General features: G+C 38.9%; 2 protein-coding genes across 4 annotated transcripts in view; one reads left to right on the top strand and one right to left on the bottom strand.

Moving 5' to 3' along the window:
* The window catches only part of LOC139756883 (heat shock cognate 70 kDa protein-like), a 72260-nt gene that overhangs the window by 36891 nt on the left and 7530 nt on the right, over positions 1-27839 (top strand). The window contains exon 4 of one of the 3 annotated variants that reach the window (XM_071676755.1): positions 23586-23753. The exons of 1 other annotated variant lie outside the window; for it this stretch is intronic. In XM_071676755.1, the coding sequence (XP_071532856.1) occupies positions 23589-23753 (165 nt within the window). In that variant the 5' untranslated portion in view covers positions 23586-23588. The remainder of the gene's footprint in view (positions 1-23585; positions 23754-27839) is intronic. One more of the 3 variants, XM_071676756.1, reaches the window with a different exon arrangement.
* Positions 1890-23140, bottom strand: LOC139756882 (FAST kinase domain-containing protein 1, mitochondrial). The gene is given in 11 exon segments (XM_071676754.1): positions 1890-2562; positions 2776-2896; positions 6134-6247; positions 6815-6938; positions 11788-11938; positions 12376-12527; positions 14439-14624; positions 18295-18933; positions 18935-19630; positions 19632-20192; positions 22957-23140. Coding segments are annotated over 10 exon segments (2952 nt in total). The 5' UTR covers positions 22957-23140; the 3' UTR covers positions 1890-2354.

Raw genomic sequence — 27839 nt, 5'->3', positions numbered from 1 at the left:
TCTGTAGATCATATGGAGAGTGATTTTGATGCTGATCTCTCCAGCACAGAAAGTTGAGCAAGATGAGGGAGGAGGCACTTCCAACAGAAGTGGAGGCAGTGTGCCATTTCCAGCTGACCTTGTCCTCTGCTTCTGACTAATGCAGCTAATATTTTACAAAGTTTAATAATTTTTCTGTTATGAAAAATTTATCATTTAATCATGTTGATAATGGAAAAAAATATTTATTATATATTTTTTTTTTTTTTTTTTTTTTTTATACTTTGTCGCTGTCTCCCGCGTTTGCGAGGTAGCGCAAGGAAACAGACGAAAGAAATGGCCCAACCCCCCCCCCCATACACATGTACATACACACGTCCACACACGCAAATATACATACCTACACAGCTTTCCATGGTTTACCCCAGACGCTTCACATGCCTTGCTTCAATCCACTGACAGCACGTCAACCCCTGTATACCACATGACTCCAATTCACTCTATTTCTTGCCCTCCTTTCACCCTCCTGCATGTTCAGGCCCCGATCACACAAAATCTTTTTCACTCCATCTTTCCACCTCCAATTTGGTCTCCCTCTTCTCCTCGTTCCCTCCACCTCCGACACATATATCCTCTTGGTCAATCTCTCCTCACTCATTCTCTCCATGTGCCCAAACCATTTCAAAACACCCTCTTCTGCTCTCTCAACCACGCTCTTTTTATTTCCACACATCTCTCTTACCCTTACGTTACTTACTCGATCAAACCACCTCACACCACACATTGTCCTCAAACATCTCATTTCCAGCACATCCATCCTCCTGCGCACATCTCTATCCATAGCCCACGCCTCGCAACCATACAACATTGTTGGAACCACTATTCCCTCAAACATACCCATTTTTGCTTTCCGAGATAATGTTCTCGACTTCCACACATTTTTCAAGGCTCCCAAAATTTTCGCCCCCTCCCCCACCCTATGATCCACTTCCGCTTCCATGGTTCCATCCGCTGACAGATCCACTCCCAGATATCTAAAACACTTCACTTCCTCCAGTTTTTCTCCATTCAAACTCACCTCCCAATTGACTTGACCCTCACCCCTACTGTACCTAATAACCTTGCTCTTATTCACATTTACTCTCAACTTTCTTCTTCCACACACTTTACCAAACTCAGTCACCAGCTTCTGCAGTTTCTCACATGAATCAGCCACCAGCGCTGTATCATCAGCGAACAACAACTGACTCACTTCCCAAGCTCTCTCATTATATATATGTAATAATAATTGGGAATAAGTTTTTCAGTGTAGGTAGAATAATCAGTTAAACATATGCTACGGTAACAAAATTACTATGCATTTTTTAGAGTGAAAGTGTTGGATGAAGTATATTTCTGTAGATTTTCCTTGTGTGTTATATGAATAGCTTTCATACTGTATGGCTATAAAAAAATTAATTGAAAACTGAAATTTAAAAGGTTGATTAGGATTCCTAAGTGAGGAGTTATGGGATTACAAGGCTTCATTGTCTGTTCCATATACTATCTCAGTATGATGGAAGAAGGTGACCAAGTCAATTAAAAAGGAAAAATGAATTTGTTTCTGAACGCCTCATGTTCACTCCATTGCAAACTAATAAAAACACGGGAATCTATGCAGTGACATCACTGACAAAAGAAAAATAGCAGAGGACAAGAATCATTTGCTAGAAAATCGCAAGCTTGAGTTTTGCAAATAATATAAGCTTTAATCAATTACAGTCGCTTACCTGTTGTGCCATAGTGACACAAAAAAACATGATGTTATTTAACAGTAAGTCCAGCATATGGAAAAATGGTAAAGTTTCAGACATTCCATGTAGTACCTTTATATTAGATGGGCCAAACTATCAGAAAAATAACCAGGATTATCTAAAACAATATTTTTATTTACATTCTTGTAATGACATGTTACAGTACATCTGAGATCAAATTTGAAAAAATGACTAAAAACCTTAAATTCATAAACCTCTATTTTTGCATATTTACATAAGTCAGGTTTCAAATGAAATAGGCTTCTAATCTGTTTATTAATGAATAAAGGTAAAGTAGTAATAACAAAGGAAAAGTAGTAAGGTTGAGTATTCATGTCCAAAATTATTACAATATTTAAAAAGCCTATGGTTCAGATTCCTACTTAAGACCAATTTGAAACAAAATATACAAGACTGTTTTTTTTTTAAAGAAAGATTGTGAACAATTTTGAAAAATAAAATCACCAATAAATGTTACTAATTTAAGATGTTTATTCTATGATTATATGCCTCACTTAATATATCAACAACATTAGATTTTGAAGCCTTAATCCCATTTCAACTTCCTCAAAGAGTACAATACTATAAAGTTCTAGGGTATATAATATTCTTGAGGTACTCTTTTTTGTCTTCAAAAGCAGCATGTGCCATGGAGTACCACATAAAATGTGGCACCTCCACCACAGTATAACCCAACACTTCTAAGTGACGATGTTCCATTTGATGACGACCCAATAACTGGCGACTATTGATGCAGTAATTACTTTCTTTGCGGAGAAGGACAGCAATCCTTAAAAAAAAGAAAAAAGGGGGAATCACTTTCTGACTACTGCGTGATGAGCCCATCAAAGTACCCTGGTTAGAGAAAATATATTTACCCAGATATCTCTGAATCCAGGTTTGAGAAAAAATTATTGTTCTCTTAATATTACTGACTGACCCAGATTTTTAGGTAATCAATGTTGTACTTTAAAAATAATGACTAAATAAGGTGATATACTACCTTCTATATCCAATTTTATTTTCCATGCAAGTGTTCTGTGTGCCAGTAGTTTTCCACCTCACAGGGACATACTCGTTCACTGGCACTGGATGACTGTCTTTATCCAAAAGGAACTCGAAATCTGAAATTCAGTTTTAAAAAACTTTATTGTAAAGGGAAGATTTTCCTTTAATGATTGATATTTAACCCTTGATCTAGGTGACCCCAGTAAAATTTTCTCGGTACACTAGGATTGTAGTCCATCTTTACACACTCAAAGCTAACCACACCTCATTCATTTAAACAAGCCCACTAACATTTATGTTATCTAAGTGCATATAATTTTTATTAATTGATTAACATACTGATGTTATGTAGATAATAATTCTCACCAGCACATTCAATTAACTCATCAGCTGGCTAATGGTTAGTGGAAAGAATACTTAAAGAAAAAGGATCTATCAATTACTTGTCTTTTCTTTTTATGATATGTTTTTCTTCTGGCTATATTTACATTGTAGCTCCATTCAGTGGTTTCCAACATTCTAAAAATTCGATATTTATCAATCAATTTTATGCTTTACATCTATTTTTCATTTTCTATTCTTTATAGTGACCAACATGACATGAACTAAACATGCAGAACAAGGGCAAAACTTAATTTTTGTCTCCCTACTGCTACATTTTTCCTTTTTTTGCACATCTGGAAAGCAACTCTTGTTTATCAGTGATTTATTTGATTCAGTTATCCTTATCCAATACATCATAAAAAGATCTATTAAGTTTCAGTTTTTATTTCAACTCATAATCTGAACATTTTTTTTAGACAGCAAAGTAAAACATGGCCCTATCAAATGCCATCTCAAAGCAAGAAAAGAGTACAAGAAAGCAGAAATTAATCTAGGCTCTGCTGGTATTTGTAGACCTGACTCTTAATGGTATAAAGATTAGAGGAAGAGAAAATAATGAAAGGAGAAAGACCCTTGAACAGCTTAGCTGTTTAAGAGTAGAAGGAGGGAGGTATCATAATGGTCAAAACTCAAGTGGCTGGTTTCCCCCACAGAAACTAAGAAGCAGCAGCCAGATGTATCCTGTGGGTCCAACCCATCGGGGAGACACAAGCAAACAGCTTACGAGAACAGTGGCCAAAGTACGCAAATCGCACAGAACAGAAAGGGGTTGTGGAGAATGCTGATACCAGAAGAATTCAGAAGACAGTAGGCTTTTGATTTTACTCAGGTTAACAGAAGGTTGGAGCAGTACTCCATACTTGAGCAAATTAAACTCCTGTACATGAGAATTACCTGCTCCCAAGAAAAATAATCTCAGTACTTATACAATGCCTCCAGCTTTTGGGAAGCAGACTTTGTGATTCTGGTTATATGAGATTTCCAGAACAGAGTGGAAGATATGGTTACACATAACAAATTTATGTGAGCTGATTTGTAGTTCTGAAATGGAATGAAGGAAACGAATGAATCTTAGTTAGCAATACGGGGAGTAGCCAGGTTACTGCTTCCCCAGTAAGAGACTGCTGCAGAGATCTGAACTAATAGAAGAAATGTGTTCCATACAAGAAATCAAATGACTATTAGAAGGACCCATTTGGATCTGTGGAACACATTTGGATGCTGCTTCCCACAGCTTCTTTGGAGACCAGCCACTCAAGAACTGGGTGTTGTGATGTCTCCTTCTTCCCTCAGACAGCTATGCTGTTGAATTCTGTTGAACAGAAAGGGTTTGTGGAGAATGCTGATACCAGAAGAATTCATAAGACAGTAGGCTTTTGATTTTACTCAGGTTAACAGAAGGTTGGAGCAGTACTCCATACTAGAGCAAATAAAGCCCCTGTACATGAGAATTACCTGCTCCCAAGAAAAATAATCTCAGTACCCACACAATGCCCCCAGCTTATGGGAAGCAGACTTTGTGATTCACGTTATATGAGATTTCCAGAACAGAGTGGAAGATATTGTTACACCCAACAAATTTATAAGTGTGCTGATTTGTAGTTTTGAAACTGAACAAAGGAAACGAATGAATCTTAGTTAGCAATCCAGGGAGTAGCCAGGTTACTGCTTCCCCAGTAAGAGACTGCTGCAGAGATCTGAACTAATAGAAGAAATGAGTTCCATACAAGAAATCAAATGACTATTAGAGGGACCCATTTGGATCTGTGGAACACATTTGGCTGCTGCTTCCCACAGCTTCTGTGGAGACCAGCCACTCAAGAACTGGCTGTTGTGATGTCTCCTTCTTCCTTTTGTCTTTACCTCTTCATATAACCATTCTTCCTTTAAGAGTAAGGCCTACAAACTTGCAGATCCCTGATCAATTTCTACTTTCTTTTTCTTCAACCTTTTTCTTTCACCTAAGATGACCAGTTTTCCTTGGGGCAAGCTATTTGCCTGTGCCATATTGATCACTACAGGAAAAAAGAAGGGAGGAAAAATGAGCTGGTGTGTAACATGGGAATCATCAGCAAGAATGAACTAGGTGAGAAACATAAGAAAGATCAATAAATGAGAGAAGAGAGTAGGCAATAGGACAGAGAGCTGAGGAACACTACTGACAATAAGACTGAAGGGGGAACAACTGCAATGGTATGACTGAACAGGAAACTATAGATAAAGCAATGGCTGGGAGGTTGTAAAGCAGAAATTTATACTAAGCCCTGCAATACTTTAGAAATGTTAAGGACTAAGACAAAAGTGTCATCAAAATCCATGAGAGAAGGAAACCAGATCTGAGTCAAATAGGAGAGATTACCAACAGAACTAGCACTGCAAAATCCACATTGGTGGCCAGAAATAGAGGAATGGGATTCAAAGCATTTCAAAAAGTAAGAGTTAAGGAGAGTTTCAGACTTTGGTGAGAGCAATGGGTGATAGTTGGAGGGGCGAGAGCAGTCTCCCTTCAGGGGGATGGGCTGCACCAAGGCATGCTTCCAAAAGGAAAAAGTCTGGGATTTCTGACATGCAAAACAGGTGAGCAAGGATTGGAGCTAGCTTAGTGGTACACTCCTTCAGGACTCAAGAAAGTATGCCATTTGGGCCATACACCTTGTCCATCTGAAGCTGGGAGAGTAACTCGGAGACCTTGCACGAAGAGAATAGATGTGAGGTTATAGGTTTAGTCAAAGATGGGGTGGAGGATTAGAAATAAAATCAACCAAAGTTGAATTAAAGCAAATAAGATATGAAAAGAAGCAGCTTTATCAATTGGAGAGTTAGTAATAGGCTGATCAGTTGGAGGAAAGGCTGAATTGCATTAGTTGTAGTACTTGTGATCACTATTAAATCAATTTGCTTCATAAAGCTTGAATGATGCTGTTGTAGCATCCATCATAAATAACAATATTTAAATGTAAGTAACTCACCAATAAGATAATAATATGGACTCTTAACATTGGCTCTCAATACATCTGGTCCCCCTACCAACTGTGTGAGGGCCTGGTGAACCTCAGTATGGTAGACACTATTGGGTACAGGGACTGTTTGAGGAAAATGAAATATTCATCAAATAAGTAAAACATAAAAAAAAAAATTCTTTTCACATCTTAATACTGACATGATCAATTGCTATAGTGACAGATTTCAAGCTCTCATGCACATGCAGTAACTCATGAACTCATCCATCCATCTTATCTCCCAATATACACATACAGCATTAAAAAACATATCTTTATATCCATCAACTAATTCACTGTTTTACTTAACAATTTAGTACAACAATCTAGTACCATCTTTTAACTACCTACTGTGTCCATCTCACCAGAAAGTCACTCACTCAGCCATGCACTTCTTTAATATTCTATCTTCAACCATCAACTCATACAGTTCAACATATATATCCTTTCAAAACATTGGTACAGTAGATTTCCACAAGTCTTGCTCAGTTACTTATCCACCCACAATGATACTGATTACAGCAAAATTAAAAATAAGTGATGTGCATTGGTAATTCCCTTTTTAAAAGCTTTTGAGTGAAAAGAAACTACTACTACAATTTCATATTTCATATTTGTCTGTAATTCATCATCAAAGTACTGTATACACACCTGTTTCCAGAAGTTCTTCACAGTACTTTTCATGAAACCAAGGAATCTTCTCTTCAGGATGGTCAATGCATACTGCACGGTTCAATTCCATGAGCATATGACGTACAAGCATGGGATAGTACTCCTACTGAGAAACAATAATGAAGACTTTTCATATAAAAAAGGCAGCTGGCTCTAGTTGCCAAATAAAAATCTATCTGGGGAGAAAGGTGGGAGGTGGGTAGATTAGAAAGGATAACGAGTGGTGGGATGAAGAAGTAAGATTGTTAGTGAAAGAGAAGAGAAAGGCGTTTGGATGATTTTTGCAGGGAAGTAGTGCGAATGACTGGGAGATGTATGAAAGAAAGAGGCAGGAGGTCAAGAGAAAGGTGCAAGAGGTGAAAAAGAGAGCAAATGAGAGTTGGGGTGAGAAAGTATCATTAAATTTTGGGAGGAATAGAGATGTTTTGGAAGGAGGTAAATAAAAAGCGTAAGAAATGAGAACAAATGGGAACATCAGTGAAGGGGGCTAATGGGGAGGTAATAACAAGTAGTGGTGAAGTGAGAAGGAGATGGAGTGAGTATTTTGAAAGTTAGTTGAATGTGTTTGATGATAGAGTGGCAGACATAGGGTCGAGCTGGTATGCAAAGTGAGAGGGTTAGGGAGATTGGTTTGGTCAACAGAGAAGAGGTAGTGAAAGCTTTGTGGAAGATGAAAGCCGGCATGGCGGCAGGTTTGGATGGTACTGCAGTGGAATGTATTAAAAAGGGAGTGACTGTGTTGTTGACTGGTTGGTAAGGATATTCAATGTTATATATGGTTCATGGTGAGGTGCCTGAGGATTGGCAGAATGCATGAATAGTGCCATTGTATAAAGGCAAAGGTGATAAGGGTGAGTGTTCAAATTACAAATTTATAAGTCTGTTGAGTATTCCTGGGAAATTATATGGGAGGGTATTGATTGAGAGGGTAAAGGCACCAGACTGGGGATGAGCAGTGTGGTTTCAGAAGTGGTAGAGGATGTGTGAATCAGGTGTTTGCTTTGAAGAATGTATGTGAGAAATACTTAGAAAAGCAAATGGATTTGTATGTAGCATTTATGGATCTGGAGAGAGCATATGGCAGAGTTGATAGCGATGCTTTGTGGAAGGTATTAAGAGTATATAGTGTGGGAGGTAAGTTACTAGAAGCAGTGAAAAGTTTTTCTCAAGGATGTAAGGCATGTGTACGAGTAGGAAGAGAGGAAAGTGATTGGTTCTCGGTGAATGTCAGTTTGCGGCAGGGGTGTGTGATGTCTCCATGGCTGTTTAATTTGTTTATGGATGGGGTTGTTAGGGAGGTAAATGCATGTGTTTTGGAGAGAGGGGCAAGTATGCAGTCTGTTGTGGATGAGAGGGCTTGGGAAGTGAGTCAATTGTTCACTGATGATATAGTGCTGGTGGGTGATTCGGATGAGAAACTGCAGAAGTCGGTGACTGAGTTTGGTAAAGTGTGTGAAAGAAGAAAGTTGAGAGTAAATGTGAATAAGAGCAAGGTTGTTAGGTTCAGTAGGGTTGAGGGACAAGTTAATTGGGAGATAAGTTTGAATGGAGAAAAACTGGAGGAAGTGAACTGTTTTAGATATCTGGGAGTGGATCTGGCAGCGGATGGAACCATGGAAGCGGAAGTGAGTCAGGGTGGAGGAGGGGGTGAAGGTTCTGGGAGCATTGAAGAATGTGTGGAAAGCGAGAATGTGATCTCAGAGATCAAAAATGGGTATGTTTGAAGGAACAGTGGTTGCAACACTGTTATATGGTTGCGAGGCGTGGGCTATAGATAGGGTTGTGCGGAGGAAGGTGGATGTGTTGGAAATGAAATGTTTGAGGACAATATGTGGTTTGATCAAGTAAGTAACGAAAGGGTAAGAGAGATGTGTGGTAATAAAAAGAGTATGGTTGAGAGAGCAGAAGAAGGTGCACTGAAATGGTTTGGTCACATGGAGAGAATGAGTGAGGAAAGATTGACAAGGAGGATATATGTGTCAGAGGTGAAGAGAATGAGAAGTGGGAGACCAAATTGGAGGTGGAAGGATGGACTGAAAAAGATTGAGTGATCAGGGCCTGAACATACAGGAGGGTGAAAGGTGTGCAAGGAATAGAGTGCATTGGAACGATGTATACCGGGGTTGACGTACTGTAAATGGATTGAACTAGAGCATGTGAAGCGTCTGGGGTAAACCATGGAAAGTTTTGTGGGGCCTGGATGTGGAAAGGGACCTGTGGTTTCTGTGCATTACACATGACAGCTAGAGACTGAGTGTGAACGAATGTGGCCTTTGTTGTCTTTTCCTAGCGCTACCTCACGCGTATGCAAGGGGAGGGGGTTGCCATTTTCATGTGTGGCGGGATGGTGACAGGAATGGATGAAGGAAGCAAGTATGGATATGTATATGTGTATGTATGTATATGTATGTGTTGAAATGTATAGGTATGTATATGTGCGTGTGTGGGCATTTATGTATATACATGTGTATGTGGGTAGGTTGAGCCATTCTTTTGTCTGTTTCCTTGTGCTACCTTGCTAATGTGGGAGACAGCGACTAAGTATAATAGTAAAAAAAAAATCAACACAGAATTTTCTCCACTTGGGTTTATTTTAAGATAAATGTTGTGCGCAGGAGGGTAGATGTGCTGGAAATGAGATGTTTGAGGACAATGTGTGGTGTGAGGTGGTTTGATCGAGTAAGTACTGTAAGGGTGGGAGAGATGTGTTGAAATGGAAAGGGCGTGGTTGAGAGAGCAGAAGAGGGTGTTTTGAAATGGTTTTGGCACATGGAGAGAATGAGTGAGGAAAGATTGACCAAGAGGATATATGTGTCGGAGGTGGAGGGAATGAGGAGAAGTGGGAGACCAAACTGGAGTGGAAAGATGGAGTGAAAAAGATTTTGAGTGATCGGGGCCTGAACATGCAGGAGGGTGAGAGGCGGGCAAGGAATAGAATGAATTGGATCGATGTGGTATACCGGGGTTGATGTGCTGTCAGTGGATTGAATCAGGGCATGTGAAGCGTCTGGGGTAAACCATGGAAAGTTGTGTGGGGCCTGGATGTGGAAAGGGAGCTGTGGTTTTGGGCATTATTGCATGACAGCTAGAGACTGAGTGTGAACGAATGGGGCCTTTGTTGTCTTTTCCTAGCGCTACCTCGCACACATGAGGGGGGAGGGGGATGGTATTCCATGTGTGGCGAGGTGGCGATGGGAATGAATAAAGGCAGACAGTGTGAATTGTGTGCATGGGTATATATGTATGTGTCTGTGCGTGTATATATATGTGTACATTGAGATGTATAGGTATGTATATTTGCGTGTGTGGACGTGTATGTATATACATGTGTATGTGGGTGGGTTGGGCCATTTCTTTCGTCTGTTTCCTTGCGCTACCTTGCAAAGGCGTGAGACAGTGACAAAGCAAAATAAATAAATAAATAAATGTTGATCACATCTAAAATGCAGCACCTATAGTCTAACATACATTTTCATGCTATATACAGCCTTATATCTAATATTATACTATATACAATGGTGATGAATGGAATTATGAAAGAAGAAGCAAGTTAGAGGGTGGGTGAAGCAAGTTAGAGGGTGGGTGAGGAGCCAACGGTTTTGGGAGCATCGAGGAATATAAGGAAAGAGAAGTTGTTAACTGGAAAAGCCAAAATGGATATGCCTAAAGGTAGGGTGGTCCCAAAGATGTGTGAATGTGAGGACGGGGCTATAAAGGAAAATTTGCATTAGAGGGTATAGGTGCTGGAAATAATAAGTCTGAGGACAATATGTGGTGTGGGGTAGTTTGATCAAGTAATAAAAGTGTAGGAGAAATGTTTGGTAATAAGAAGAGAAGTAAAAACAGCTAAAACGGTTATGCTGAAATGGCTTAGATGTATGAAAAGAATAATAGAGGAGAGGCTGACGTAGAGGATAAATGTGTCAAAAGTGTAGGGGAAAAGGAAAAATGGGAGACCAAATTGGAGATATAAGGATGGAGTGAAAAAGAGTTTGAGTAACAGGCCTAAACATGAAGGATACAGTGAACTGGAATGATGTGGTATGCAGTGGTCAACCTGCTGTCAGTGGACTGAACCAGGGCATGTGAAGTGACTGAGGGAATCCATAGAGAGGTCTGTGGCTAGGGGGCTGTGGTTTCAGTGCATTGTACATAACAGCTAGAGAATGTATGTGAAATAATGCTTCTTTTTCTGTTCCTGGCATTAACTTGCTAACATGGGAAACAATGAACATATATGAAAAAAATACTATTCACTAACATATACTTCATTTTGGGCAACTTAGTGTTCCTGACTATCAATCCACTTGCCTGGGTTCAATCCCCAGTACAAGCAGACAGCACACAATTTACCTGGGTGTTTATCCTTTCTCTGGATGGTATGTAACTGGGTACCAACTTCAGTTAGGGCAAAGACTGGTCTACCTTGAAACTTGGCTTAAGATTACCCAGGGGATTGATGTCCATGGACATGGCCCTCAATGACAGGCCAGTGAAACTACCAAGAGTTGGTACTTTTTCTTTTACTATATTTTCTAATCAGGTACTCCTCCTACTCATTTGTCCCTATGTCAGCCTGCCTAACCTCACCTAATATAAGCCTATATAAAATATCTTGCTATTTTCTACCACATTACATTCTACATACCTACACAACATATTCTCTAAATGGCTTCATTTTTACTATGGTCTAGTGTAACAATTTCATATCTAACTTATGCACAACTCAATTGCTTCTACCAAGTGACTAACTGTTTCCAGTGCTATTTCCATCTGTGAAAATATAATGTGTACAATATGTATATATGCAATACAGGTAAAAAAAAACACTGCATAACAAGGAATTACCTAAACTGAAATAGGGAACAGTCATGAATAAATGTCACATAACTGGTCCAATACCATTCTCCACTGGAAAATCAAAAGAACAGTAACATAAAATAATACCATACCTTTGAATAACATTCAGATATTTCTTCATCTAACTGATCCAGGAAAGTGATATTGAAAACATCATGAATCAGTTTTGCAGGCAAGTGACCAAACTTGCTCAATGCCAAACACACCTGGAGAATACTCAGACCTCTCATTTGATGGCTTTCTCTGAAAAACACCATAAATTATTCTTGATTTTAAATTACACTCTTGATACATCCATCAAAGGTCTGTCTGTTACATGCTATATCAAAGTTTCTGTTGTTAGTATTTTCATTGGCAGTTGATGAGAACAGTCAAATTACTGTTCATATATGCTTTTTCCTGCAATGAAGCAGGGTGAGACAACTAGAGATCTCATGGAACAATTCAGTTATAGCCTTTTTTGAAATTCAGTAGAACCAGTATCATCATCCATACATATCTTGTGAACTCAATAAGCTGCATGCAAAGCAGTCACCATCTTCCTGCAAGAATAGCTGATAAAACTAATCACCCTATGAGGACAGTTAAAAGAAATTCTACAGAGAATGTGTAAAAATAGGAACATTGTATTAAATACATATTATAACTCATAAACTGCAATAAACAACAACTATTCACACCTGAGGAAGACACTGACGCATGCTGAGAAGAAATCATCTCCAGGTGCGGGATAATATCCCAGGTTATACAGGCAAGTGAGGACACGCTCCACTGTATCAGTCATGACATACTCTTGGTTATCCAATATGTACTGTGCCATGGTATCCAGAATCTACAAATCAAATACATGGGTATAATGTTCAGTCTAATTGTATTTTACATAAACTTTAACAACTATGAATTAAAATGTTGTGCTATTTCTCATGAAAAAGGATAGCAATTCCCAGAACTGAAGTGTTAACTACAAGGCCTTCAGTATGAGAAATAAATAATGAATGTATATAATCAAAATAATGAGAAGAATCACAGTACATTCTTTTGAATGCATGACTAGCTTTGATAAATAAATTTTGTCTTAATTCATTTCTTGTGAGCCTAGTTGGATACTTATATAAAGTAATAAAACAATGTCATGCATACCGAATGTGCTTATCTTTATGTCAATAAGTCATTTCATCAAATATTTACCCCTACCCCAAAGTTATCATTTATATAAATAATGTGATTATCTTTCCCTATATACCTCAACAATATTCTCACAAGCCTTGAAACTCGATCTAACTGGCTTGCCTCACAGCTGGTGGCTGATTCATGTGAGAAACTGCAGAAGCTGGTGACTGAGTTTGGTAAAGTGTGTGAAGAAGAAAGTTAAGAGTAAATGTGAATAAGAGCAAGGTTATTAGGTACAGTAGGGTTGAGGGTCAAGTCAATTGGGAGGTGAGTTTGAATGGAGAAAAACTGGTGGAAGTGAAGTGTTTTAGATATCTGGGAGTGGATCTGGCAGCGGATGGAACCATGGAAGCGGAAGTGGATCATAGGGTGGGGGAGGGGGCGAAAATTCTGGGAGCCTTGAAGAATGTGTGGAAGTCGAGAACATTATCTCGGAAAGCAAAAATGGGTATGTTTGAAGGAATAGTGGTTCCAACAATGTTGTATGGTTGCGAGGCGTGGGCTATGGATAGAGTTGTGCGCAGGAGGATGGATGTGCTGGAAATGAGATGTTTGAGGACAATGTGTGGTGTGAGGTGGTTTGATCGAGTAAGTAACATAAGGGTAAGAGAGATGTGTGGAAATAAAAAGAGCGTGGTTGAGAGAGCAGAAGAGGGTGTTTTGAAATGGTTTGGGCACATGGAGAGAATGAGTGAGGAAAGATTGACCAAGAGGATATATGTGTCGGAGGTGGAGGGAACAAGGAGAAGAGGGAGACCAAATTGGAGGTGGAAAGATGGAGTGAAAAAGATTTTGTGTGATCGGGGCCTGAACATGCAGGAGGGTGAAAGGAGGGCAAGGAATAGAGTGAATTGGATCGATGTGGTATACCGGGGTTGACGTGCTGTCAGTGGATTGAATCGGGGCATGTGAAGCGTCTGGGGTAAACCATGGAAAGCTGTGTAGGTATGTATATTTGCGTGTGTGGACGTATGTATATACATGTGTATGGGGGTGGGTTGGGCCATTTCTTTCGTCTGTTTCCTTGTGCTACCTCGCAAACGCGTGAGACAGCAAAAAAAAAAAAAAACATTAGAAAACAAGATATACAGTATACAAGACAGAAAGGCTTTGATAACAGTATGTCCCTTTCACAGAGAGAAAAGGTAAAAAGCTAACCTTTAGACCTAATTTTTGTTCTGCCCCCAAGTTAAAGATCCAATAATCTTTGTTTTCCCGCCCAGTTAGTTTACTTATTCAACATCTCCCTTAGTTATATATCTTACATACATAGTCTAATAGTTAATCTATCCCATTTTTTCATTCCAAAAAACACTTTTCACAATGTTCACTTAGCATCTCATCTGGTACTTTAAAGAATTTCTTACACATAAGCATGGTTTACACTCTATATTCTGCTATACATACACGAAACTCCTCCAGATAAAAAAAAAATGCAAACATATCTGAAACAAAAGATTATTAAAGTTTCACTTTTCTTAACATTGGCAAGGAAAAATTAGAAGTTTCACTTCTTAACACTGGCAAGGAAAAATTAGCTGTCATATAACAATATCAGTATATTTAAACCTACCTGTGGTGCTAAGTACTTGGTTCTGATAAAACACAAGGAGATGTCTCGCACAAGACGAGAATTGAGTTCATGAAGAAATGGGAGGTGTGCGTTAACAAGTTTCTCAAATAAGAAAGTTCTAGGAGATCCATGGCGATTCTGATATGCCTTTGTAATGCTTGAGACATCCAACAATGATTTGGCAGTCTGAGGGTATTAAAAAATTTAAATTTTAATATGTACAAGTAATTATCATAAAATAATGAACTGAATAAGCTATGATTTATATCCTGGCCAGTGGAAGTAATAAATGAGTTTTTAACTTGCATTATCTCAGGACCCCATTTATTGGGCTCTGAAGCTTCAAGGCTACCCTACAATCAGCAGCAGGAAAAAGAAGGACTCCCTTAAACTTAGAAACCCTTGATGAATGTACTACTTTTCATCTGCTGCTGATGCAACTTAGCCAAAGGTAACTTTTCTCTTGTGATGCAGCCCTAAGCAGGTGGAGTCTGACAACAAGACTGAATAAGTTATTCCATTAAATATGCAGAAATATCAGGAGAAAGCAAATGAAATGAGAGGAGTGGGTGAGGAACAGGATGTATTTAGGGAAGCAGAGGTGGTATGTGTAAGGTAGGATGTGGGTGGTTTAGAAAGGGTAGTGAGTGTAGGGTTAAAGTAGAGCTGTTAGTGAAAGAGAAAAGAGAGGTGTTTGGACGATACTTACAAGAAAGGTGTGCAAACAACTGGGAGATGTATAACAGGAAGTGGCAGAAGGTCAAGAGGACGGTGCAAGAGTTCAAAAAGAGGGCAAATGATAGTTGGGGTGAGAATATCATTAAACTTTAGGGAGAATAAAAAGATGTTATGGAAGGAGATAAATAACGTGCATAAGACGAGAACAAATGGGAACATCAGTGAAGGGGGAAAGGGGGTATGTGATAACAGGTAGTGATGGAGTGAGAAGGAGATGGAATGAGTATTTTGAAGGTTTTTTGAACATATCTGATGATAGAGTGAATATGTAGGGTGTTCTGGTTGGAGTGGTGCAAGAAGTGAGAGTCAGGGAGAAGGTTTGATGAAGACAGAAAAGCCTTGAGGAAAATGAAATCCACCAAGGGACTGGGATTGGATGGTATTGCAATTGAATTTATTAAGAAAGAGGGTGATTGTGTTGTTATTGGTTGGTAAGGATATTCAATGTATGTATGGATCATGGTAAAGTGCCACTGTACAAAGGCAAAGGGGGTAAAGGTGAGTGTTCAAACCAAAGAGGCATAGTATGTTGAGTATTCCTGGAAAACTGTATGAGAGGGTACTGACTGAGAGGGTGAAGGCATGTACAAAACATCAGATTGGGAGGAGCTTTGTGGTTTTAGAAGTGGTAGAGGGTGTGTGGATCAGGTTTTTACTTAGAGAAATGTATGTGAGAAATACTTAGAAAAACAGATGGATTTGTTTGTAACATTTATGGATCTGGAGAAGGCTTATAATAGGGAATATATGGTGTGGGAGATAAGCTGCTAGAAGCAGTGAGTTTTTATCAAGAGTGTAAGGCATGTGTACAAGTAGGAAGAGAGGAGACTGACTGGTTCCTAGTGAAGGCTGGTCTATAGCAGGGGTTGTTTAATTTGTTTATGGAAAGGTGTTTAGGGAGGTAAATGCAAGAGTTTTGGAGAGAAGGGCGAGTATGCAGTCTGATGAGGATGAAAGGGGCTGAGAAATGTCAATTGCTATTTGCTGATGGTGCACCATTGGTAGTTGATTCAAGTGGGAAACTGCAGAAGTTGGTGACAGTTTGGAAAAGTGTGGGAAATGAGGAAGTTGAGAGCAAATGTTAATAAGGGCAAGGTTATTAGGTTCAGCATGGTTGAGGGCCAAGTTAATTGGGATGTAAGTTTGAAAGGAGAAAAACGGGGAAGTGAAGTGTTTTAGATATCTGGAAGAGGACTTGGCAGCGAATGGAACCATGGAAGCAGAAGTGAGTCATAGGGTGGGAGAGGTGCCAAGGTTCTAGGAGCAATGAAGAATGTGTGGAAAGAGAACATTATCTCAGAACAAAAATGAGTATGTTTGAAGAAATAGTAATTCCAACAATATTATATGGTTGTGAAGCATGGGCTATAGATAGGGTTGTATAAAGGAGGATGTTTTAGAAATGAAATGTTTGAGGACAATATGTGGTGTGAGGTGGTCTGATTAAGTAAGTAATGAAAGAGTAAGAGAGAGGTGTGGTTATAAAACGAGTGTGGTTGAGAGAGCAGAAGAGGGTGATGAATATGGTTTGGACATACGGAACAAATGAGAGTGGAAAAGTTGACAAAGAGGATATGTGTCAAAGTTGGAGGGAACAAAGAGAAGCAAGAAGCCAAATCTGAGGGGGGGAAGAATGAAGTGAAAAAGATTTTTGAGTGATCAGGGCCTGAACATGCAGAAGGGTGAAAGGTGTGCACAGAGTAGAGTGAATTGGAACACTGTGGTATACTGAGGTCGACATGCTGTCAATGGACTGAAGCAGGACATGTGAAACATTTAGGGTAAACCATAGAAATGTCTGTGGTGCCTGGATGTGGATAGGGAGTTATGGTTTCGATGCATTACACATGACAGCTATAGACTAAGTGTGAGCTGATGTGGCCTTTTTTGTCTGGTTCCTGGCGCTAGCCCACAGACACAGGGGGTGGTGATGGTATTTCCTGTGGGGCAGGGTGGCACCAGGAATGGAAGAAAGCAAGCAAGTATGAATATGTACATGTGTATATATGTATGTCTGTGTATATATGTGCAGGTATGAATATATGTGTGTATATGTGATGGGTTTTTCTTCATCGGTTTCCTGGGGCTACCTCACTGATGCAGGAAGTGGTGATCAAGTATAATAGTTACAGTAATAAAGAAATGTACTAAGAAAAAGAAAAGAACATTCTTTTCTGTTTATTTTTCTTTCTTAAGGGATTCATCCTGTGATCACAGTAAATGAAATGTTCTGAATCCCCAAGTAATGCCTCACTGCCCTTACCCTGGAAGCTTTTGAATCTCCTGTATTTAGTGGGCCACTGTAGAGTGAGTTTTCCCCTTCTCCACAGGACTCCTGATAACGAAAGTTCAAAGCTCTGTAATGAGGGGAGGCACCTTTATGAATTCACTGTCTTCTCTAAAGTAACTCCATCTATCTATCTATATCTATGAAGGCCATTCCCTCCAGGAATTCTCACCAAGGGGATTGCTGTGGCAAAAGTCCATTTATCCCTGTCCTTACATACCTCCCTTGCATACAACATTCCACAAATTCTTCCATCATTTCTCTCCCTCCACCCTATTTGCCCATCTCACAGGTGGTCTCCCTCTCACACCATCCCCTTTAACTGCACTACCATCAAATACTCTTCTTGTAAACTCCCAGTCTTGCATTTTTTCATATGCCCAAACCACATCAAAGTATTATGCTTCACCCATTCTACCACTCCACAATTCATTCCCTTTGCATTCCATAACGCATCTCACCTGCAGTGAAATAAATGCTACATTTCCCTACTCCCATTTACCCAATAAGCATTAAGTTTGAACAATGTAATTTTTCCCTGCATGCCATTTTTTTAGGAATGTAATCCCCACTGGACAAAGATTCAGTGTAAGCATGAATGTACAGTATAAAGTTAAGCAGTGACAGATGCATAAAGGAGATTCTGCATAAGAAAAAGTACTGGATAGTGGGAGATAGAACACTGGATGAAGACAGACAAAATAAACAAATTATTTAGAATAAAAAGTAGTATCAGCTGTGTACAGTTCTGTTCAGCTAAACTTTTTCCTGAAAGGAACCTACGATAGATTCAGTAATGCCTACGGTCTATACAAAAGCCACCAAACTTACCTTTAAATGTTCTTCTGTACAGCTATCAAGCATCCGACACAATGCTGTTATCTGCTCCATTAACGTCCTCTTTGTATTATTACGGTTGAGAGCCAGGTTTATTTCAATACCACGAGATAAGATTAAGGTGTCAAAAATGGAGTATTGGGGGCCACATTGAATAAGTTTTTCTATAATATCTTTCGGTATTTCACTTTTGGTACTATAGCTTATTATGAATGCTGACATGTTTGCTATCTTTTGGGGTAAAAGTCCACTTTGTTGGCGTAATATTTCAACAAGCATTGATAACATATTCTTTTCCAAATGAAAATTTCTGTATGTTCCACCAAGGTTATTATTGAAATACATGTAACGGTGGTATACCTTTCTGAGCATTACATCTTCAAACCCTAAGTAAGTTGAAGAAGTCTGACTGATCTCTTCTTCTACTGCATTCAAAGCTGTAATCCAGAAGGCATTACAAAGTTTAACATTTGATGTTTTAATGTGTCTTAAAGTTTTGAAAATAACCTCAATATAATCAAGAAAGTCTTTGTTAACAAGCAGCTCAGCAATTAATGATTCAAAATATCCTCTCATTTTCTGCGAACTATATTGAGCTAAAAACAGTAGGTCAGGGTTTTGCAAAACAGCCTTCAGATTCATCAATTAATGATAAAGAATGCTGTTGGATTTTGTGGAATACTTCACGAGGTTCTAAGTAATTTTGGAAGTAATAACTCAGTTCCATAACCTGCTGAACATTCAGTGAGTGCACCTTGTCTGCTATGCATAACATTAAACGGCGACAAAGTAGGTGATGTTTTGCTGACCATACAGAATATCCAAGAAACTTTAGTACTTTCAAAATTATCTTTGGATTACACATTTCAAATATTCCTTGCTCTAAATTCTTCTTAACAAGTTGACTGTAATCATTTAGGAGAGGCTCTGAAATAATTCTTTTTGTGCTATATAGGCATATAGTAATCAAATGTAATTCATCCAATGATGAACAATTTTTTACCTGTTCTGCCATAATAGGTAGTATCTTTGATTGAAAAAAATAAGCTTTAAATCCTTGGGCCCTGAGGTATACTGCAAGCTTTGATAATGCAGTTAAGCTAAAATTTTCATATCTTTTTAAGCACAACATTAAGAGCTTTTGTATAAGTGGTGCATCATTTCTTAAACCTAACCTATCTAAATAAAGCAATGTACTTGAAATTGCATTATCATCCAGATCTTCACAGACGTTTTCAAGATGAATCACTATTTTTTCAAATACAGGATGGTTCAAAATTTTTTCTAAGAAAAGATAAATTTGTGAATTTGACACTGAAGAAGCATTCAAAGCCATATCTTCCATACATTTTCTGCAGATCCCATAGCGTCACAATGGCTTGGCTTGACTGTTCTGCTGTCAACTGTTCACCACACCTCTTAATTGTGTCAAACACTTCCTGAACACTACTGGCTTGGTTTAATTCTTTCAAAACTGAATCACTTGAGTTCTGATACAAGTTAACCCTTAAAGAGTCAAATTGGTCCTTATCTAATATTCTGCTTTTATCAAGGCCATCAATATCAAACTCTGAGTCACTGTTAATACCAGAATCATCAAACTTGTCATTATCTATGGTTTCAACAACATAATATCTTATCTGAGTCTCTATATTTTTTGGCAAAGTTGACCATCCATAAAGAGTAAAGGAGCAAGAATATCTTGTCTGAGGGGAAGCTGGAAGGAGCTGCATGGAAGAGATGCATGAAAAATCATGCTGAAAGATGCACTGAAGTCTCTGATAATACAGCCGTGAATGTTGTGTGATCTTGCAAAGAGCTGTTCTGTTAATTAAACTGTGCCCCATCATCCATATAGATAAAGGTGAAGGGATGCACCCAAGTCTCTGCATCTGAAAGGAATTCATATTTTGACTAAAACTATAAACCATTATCAGGTTACTGGAAATCTGGGACATAAGCTCATGAAGAGCATACAATATATAACTGAAATTATTCATATAATTTTGGAGATAAATTCATTCTGGTGTAATGGATGCAATATAAACACATTTGATGTTTATGAAAAAGGAATTTGTGTGACATCTTTTCTAAAGTATATAATTAGCTTAAACAAAATGGGATTTGAAAGTTCAAAAATATTATTTGGAGTTTCATACCCACTGACATTTAACCTGTCAAAGTAAGCAGGGTTTAGAAGCACTAGAAACTGGAGTGATTTAAATCAACAATATTTTCCAACTCATTATATTAGGGGTAATATTTCTTAAGCTTAGTGGTTAAACTGGGTTAGGCTGGTTGAGTTATATTTTATTTTGTATAATCTATGATTTCCATCTACTTCAAAACCCTGTTTACTTTGGTTTACCTATTTTCACCTGTAAATTATTTGGAAGAGATTATCTTAGTAGGATAAACAGAAGTTTAATATCTCCTGAAGCCAATTACTGCCTGCCTATTAAAAAACTCCACAAAACTTTCCTGTTTCTTTTGATGGATCTATAATTCCACCACTTACCACTATGAACATACTGTACTTGGTGTTATTTAACATCTAACCTATCTTAGACACTCCATATGATACACATAGCTAAGTGTAATGGGTGTATTTAACATCTAACCTATCTTGGACACCTCATATTATACACAGCTAAGTCTACCTTTAAAAAAATTGGAGTTAAATTTAATGCCATAAATTCTCTTCTGAACAGTTGTTTTACTTATACAAAAGACTGATCTGTACTTGTATGGAGTACTGCTTTCATATCTGGGGAGTTACCAGCTTTAGTCTAAAGCAGTTTGACTTGTAAATTCTCCCGGTTTAACCTCATAACTTGACCTACTTGCTCTGCAATGTAATGTGGTTCATTTTTCCTCCTTCATTGTTAGAGTAATATTTTGGATTTTGTTCTTGAAAGCTGTGTGCTTGTGCCCCCTCCTCGCATCATTTATTAGACCACATATTACTTGGTGAGATACTGTGTCACATCATTATTGTGAGTTGTTTGCAACACAACGTTGGGCCATTTGGAGATCTGTTTCTTTTCAAACACTAAAACTTTGGAAATTTTACCCCTTTGTCTTTCCCAACTGCTATGATTTAGCCCTTGTTATAATTCAGGTTTTACATTTCCTCTGAAATTCTTAAAGCCATATTCTCTTTTCTTATTTTCCCCTCATTTCTCCTCTTCATATTTCAATTGAGGCCACGCTTCCAACATAAAAAATGAACGTTTAAATGTAATTCCCAAGTGAAATACATAACTTGAAAGGTAAAAGTGTTTGGTAAGGATGTGCACTTACTGAGTAACATATTAGAAAATAATATCAAATGATATGCATTACCTCAAACAAAAAGCTCTGATATTATCTAAAGTTGGAGTACTGCATTTCATTATGACATGAATCACTCCAAAGAATAAACTGACATCCAAATTTAAAATTTTTTTCACCTCGGTTATTTCTGGGTAAGTTAAAGAAAAGAGCAAATACCAAACAACATACAGCAACTTTAACTTACCTAACCTAACCAAAGAAGTGTACCAACTGCACATCAGAATTTATTCTAAAAGAAGAAATTGACATCAAAATTTGTATGTGGAAAAATTACATTCTAAGTGAAAAATGTTTGTAAAGTTTAAGTGAAAAAACAACTAAATTTGGAATATCACTGACTTGTTTTAAACTGATAGTGAACTTAGTTTGGAGAATACGGTAAGATGTGTGTAATGTCATATTATATTTTTTCATTTGACAATAGGTAGTGGTAGGAAGGGCTATGATAACATTGTATCCTATATAAGTGCAAACAAGTGCCATTTCTCCATCTGTCCCTAATGCTACCTTCCTAATGAAGGAAATGGTAAACTGGAATGATTCCAAGAGTAGCTTTTTTGTACTCCTGATTTGAAGTTTTGTTAATACCTAATTCCCTAATGCTTTATCTAGTAATTTTCTTATTTATCACTTCCACAAATCTAACTGTGATATATGATTAACTTCTTGTTGCTGTACAATTGTAGCATACACTGAGTCAGAAAAAGTACTGATGAAGCATGATTACAATCATCCAGTTTAAGAGAAAATGTAAAAAAGAGGGAAGGCTACGAAGATCAGGGAAAATGCGAGATTACTGTAAAATTACAGGAAACAAGTCAATCATCAAAACCTGTAAACCTAAAAGCTGATTATCAACTTTTTTTTCCATTGTTTTTCTTTTAATATATGAATGATAGATTCATGTTTAAATGGTTCCTGGGTAATCATGCGTGTTCACACATACAATACCAACACATACCTCACCATGTGGTATGATTCAGCATAAACAGTTTAGGTAAATTTCTACTGTAACACTCAAAAAATTGAGAAAATTGCAGCAACCATGAGGAATTTGTTAAGGGTTTTCGTAATTTTTTTTCTTTGAGACCTCGTTAACTGACAGGTTAGGAAGAAATACTTTTGAATGATTAAGACATGCTGCTTCATAAGGCGCGTTATAAACAAGTGACGTGAAGGGCTATGAAATTACAGGTCAATTAAGTGAAGCACTGGTAAATATCATCAGAGCTTTTGAATGGCTAACATGCCCTTGTAGCCTTTATCTATCATTACTTTTAGCGATTAATGTACGTTCAAGACCTTCTTGCTCCAACATACCTTCTTCCTGGCCACTCCGTCCTGTCACATTGGGTTTAAGAAGTATTTACAAGACATTCATTGGTATTAACTGTCCGTCATTCTACATTGCCTCGCTTTTCTCCTCAAGATTACAGAAGGCCACACTTGATGTACAGGGCCGCAACACTGTGTTTGTTTACATGTAATGATGGCCTATGGCCTAAACTTTATACGTAATGAAAACTCCCAGCAATTTGTACATGTCACTGATGCAAAAGTGCAACAGTCTTAATATATATATATATATATATATATATATATATATATAGAATATGACATTAAACTCCGTTATCCGAGGAAAAATGTATGTACCGTACTATGTTAAAGTTGATATAAGGTATGATTACTATGTTAAAGTTAATATAAGTTATGATTACTTTGTTAAACATAATGTAAGTTATGATGAAAATTCTGTTCATGTGATCAATTGACGTTAATTATTGCAACTAGGATAAAGCACTAACGTTTAATCACGATGTGAATATCTACAGCGGTAGCAAAGCCCTTCTATGAGCATGGTTATTTCGCGTTCAAACGCCTGAGTGATGTAATACATTTGGATGCACCACTTGACCAGAAAAGGGATGTAAAACTGTACATATTTCCAGCCGATGTTTCATGGGAAAAAAGAGGAAGAAGCAAATTTGAGCGAGTTGGATGAAGAGCGATCCCGTCTCCGTTCCCATTGTCAGGTAATTCATGTTTGTAGTCTCATGAACACGGGACCGGATTTCCAAATAAGCCAGCTAGACCATGGCCTAGAGCAGCAGCTCAAGGTGGGTTCCAAATTTTTATAGACATGCACAATTATGTCATTAACATCTTCAGCATCTTAAGAAAGTAAATAAAGGAGAATGTGCCATAGCATTCAACCTTGTATGTCTCCAAGAAATACACTGCTAGGCTACATCATAGCGATGTTGTTTTCCTGGGGCGGGGTAGCGACAGAAATGGATGAAGGCAAGCAAGTATGAATATGTACATGTGTATGTATGTAATGTTTGTGTATGTATATGTGCGTATGTGGGCGTTTGTGTACATATATGTGAATATGAGTGGATGCGCCATTCTTCGTCTGTTTCTTGACGTTTCCTCGCTGACGCGAGCGGTAGAGGATGTGTGGATCAGGTATTTGCTTTGAAGAATGTATGTGAGAAATACTTAGAAAAGCAAATGGATTTGTGTGTAACATTTATGGATCTGAAGAAGGCATATGAAAGAGTTGATAGAGATGCTCTGTGGAAGGTACTAAGAATATATGGTGTGGGAGGCAAGTTGTTAGAAGCAGTGAAAAGTTTTTATCGAGGATGTAAGGCATGTGTACGTGTAGGAAGAGAGGAAAGTGATTGGTTCTCAGTGGATGTTGGTTTGCGGCAGGGGTGTTTGATGTCTCTATGGTTGTTTAATTTGTTTATGGATGGGGTTGTTAGGGAGGTGAATGCAAGAGTTTTGGAAAGAGGGGCAAGTATGAAGTCTGTTGTGGATGAGAGAGCTTGGGAAGTGAGTCAGTTGTTCGCTGATGATACAGCGCTGGTGGCTGATTCATGTGAGAAACCGCAGAAGCTGATGACTGAGTTTGGTAAAGTGTGAAAGAAGAAAGTTAAGAGAAAATGTGAATAAGAGCAAGGTTATTAGGTACAGTAGAGTTGAGGGTCAAGTCAATTGGGAGGTAAGTTTGAATGGAGAAAAACTGGAGGAAGTAAAGTGTTTCAGATATCCGGGATTGGATCTGGCAGCGGATGGAACCATGGAAGCGGAAGTGAATCATAGGGTGGGGGAGGGGGCGAAAATCCTGGGAGCCTTGAAGAATGTGTGGAAGTCGAAAGCATTATCTCGGAAAGCAAAAATAGGTATGTTTGAAGGAATAGTGGTTCCAACAATGTTGTATGGTTGCGAGGCGTGGGCTATGGATAGAGTTGTGCGCAGGAGGGTGGATGTGCTGGAAATGAGGTGTTTGAGGACAATGTGTGGTGTGAGGTGGTTTGATCGAGTAAGTAATATAAGGGTAAGAGAGATGTGTGGAAATAAAAAGAGCGTGGTTGAGAGTGCAGAAGAGGGTGTTTTGAAATGGTTTGGGCACATGGAGAGAATGAGTGAGGAAAGATTGACCAAGAGGATATATGTGTCGGAGGTGGAGGGAACGAGGAGAAGTGGGAAACCAAATTGGAGGTGGAAAGATGGAGTGAAAAAGATTTTGAGTGATCGGGGCCTGAACATGCAGGAGGGTGAAAGGCGGGCAAGGAATAGAGTGAATTGGATCGATGTGGTATACCGGGGTCGACGTGCTGTCAATGGATTGAATCAGGGCATGTGAAGCGTCTGGGGTAAACCATGGGAAGTTGTGTGGGTCCTGGATGTGGAAAGGGAGCTGTGGTTTCGGGCATTATTACATGACAGCTAGAGACTGAGTGTGAACGAATGGGGCCTTCGTTGTCTTTTCTTAGCGCTACCTCGCACACTTGAGGGGGGAGGGGGATGTTATTCCATGTGTGGCGAGGTGGCGATGGGAATGAATAAAGGCAGACTGTGAATTGTGTGCATGGGTATATATGTATGTGTCTGTGTGTGTATATATTGTGTACATTGAGATGTATAGGTATGTATATTTGCGTGTGTGGACGTGTATGTATATACATATGTAGGGGGGTGGGTTGGGCCATTTCTCTCGTCTGTCTCCTTGCGCTACCTCGCAAACGCGGGAGACAGCGACAAAGCAAAATGAAAATAAATAAATAAATAAATAAATAAAGAGGGTGGTGAGAGTAAGTGAGCTTGGGAGGGAGACTTGTGTGAGGAAGTACCAGGAGAGACTGAGTACAGAATGGAAAAAGGTGAGAACAATGGAAGTAAGGGGAGTGGGGGAGGAATGGGATGTATTTAGGGAATCAGTGATGGATTGCGCAAAAGATGCTTGTGGCATGAGAAGAGTGGGAGGTGGGTTGATTAGAAAGGGTAGTGAGTGGTGGGATGAAGAAGTAAGAGTATTAGTGAAAGAGAAGAGAGAGGCATTTGGACGATTTTTGCAGGGAAAAAATGCAATTGAGTGGGAGATGTATAAAAGAAAGAGACAGGAGGTCAAGAGAAAGGTGCAAGAGGTGAAAAAAAAAAAGGGCAAATGAGAGTTGGGGTGAGAGAGTATCATTAAATTTTAGGGAGAATAAGAAGATGTTCTGGAAGGAGGTAAATAAAGTGCGTAAGACAAGGGAGCAAATGGGAACTTCAGTGAAGGGCGCAAATGGGGAGGTGATAACAAGTAGTGGTGATGTGAGAAGGAGATGGAGTGAGTATTTTGAAGGTTTGTTGAATGTGTTTGATGATAGAGTGGCAGATATAGGGTGTTTTGGTCGAGGTGGTGTGCAAAGTGAGAGGGTTAGGGAAAATGATTTGGTAAAGAGAGAAGAGGTAGTAAAAGCTTTGCGGAAGATGAAAGCCGGCAAGGCAGCAGGTTTGGATGGTATTGCAGTGGAATTTATTAAAAAAGGGGGTGACTGTATTGTTGACTGGTTGTTAAGGTTATTTAATGTATGTATGACTCATGGTGAGGTGCCTGAGGATTGGCGGAATGCGTGCATAGTGCCATTGTACAAAGGCAAAGGGGATAAGAGTGAGTGCTCAAATTACAGAGGTATAAGTTTGTTGAGTATTCCTGGTAAATTATATGGGAGGGTATTGATTGAGAGGGTGAAGGCATGTACAGAGCATCAGATTGGGGAAGAGCAGTGTGGTTTCAGAAGTGGTAGAGGATGTGTGGATCAGGTGTTTGCTTTGAAGAATGTATGTGAGAAATACTTAGAAAAGCAAATGGATTTGTATGTAGCATTTATGGATCTGGAGAAGGCATATGATAGAGTTGATATAGATGCTCTGTGGAAGGTATTAAGAATATATGGTGTGGGAGGCAAGTTGTTAGAAGCAGTGAAAAGTTTTTATCGAGGATGTAAGGCATGTGTACGTGTAGGAAGAGAGGAAAGTGATTGGTTCTCAGTGAATGTAGGTTTGCGGCAGGGGTGTGTGATGTCTCCATGGTTGTTTAATTTGTTTATGGATGGGGTTGTTAGGGAGGTGAATGCAAGAGTTTTGGAAAGAGGGGCAAGTATGAAGTCTGTTGGGGATGAGAGAGCTTGGGAAGTGAGTCAGTTGTTCGCTGATGATACAGCGCTGGTGGCTGATTCATGTGAGAAACTGCAGAAGCTGGTGACTGAGTTTGGTAAAGTGTGTGAAAGAAGAAAGTTAAGAGTAAATTTGAATAAGAGCAAGGTTATTAGGTACAGTGGGGTTGAGGGTCAAGTCAATTGGGAGGTGAGTTTGAATGGAGAAAAACTGGAGGAAGTGAAGTGTTTTAGATATCTGGGAGTGGATCTGGCAGCGGATGGAACCATGGAAGCGGAAGTGGATCATAGGGTGGGGGAGGGGGCGAAAATTCTGGGAGCCTTGAAGAATGTGTGGAAGTCGAGAACATTATCTCGGAAAGCAAAAATGGGTATGTTTGAAGGAATAGTGGTTCCAACAATGTTGTATGGTTGCGAGGCGTGGGCTATAGATAGAGTTGTGCGCAGGAGGATGGATGTGCTGGAAATGAGATGCTTGAGGACAATGTGTGGTGTGAGGTGGCTTGATCGAGTAAGTAACGTAAGGGTAAGAGAGATGTGTGGAAATAAAAAGAGCGTGGTTGAGAGAGCCGAAGAGGGTGTTTTGAAATGGTTTGGGCACATGGAGAGAATGAGTGAGGAAAGATTGACCAAGAGGATATATGTGTCGGAGGTGGAGGGAACGAGGAGAAGAGGGAGACCAAATTGGAGGTGGAAAGATGGAGTGAAAAAGATTTTGTGTGATCGGGGCCTGAACATGCAGGAGGGTGAAAG

Source organism: Panulirus ornatus, chromosome 23 (assembly GCF_036320965.1).
Source record: "Panulirus ornatus isolate Po-2019 chromosome 23, ASM3632096v1, whole genome shotgun sequence".
NCBI classification, from domain to species: domain Eukaryota; kingdom Metazoa; phylum Arthropoda; class Malacostraca; order Decapoda; family Palinuridae; genus Panulirus; species Panulirus ornatus.
This window is presented reverse-complemented; position numbering and strand designations above follow the sequence as displayed.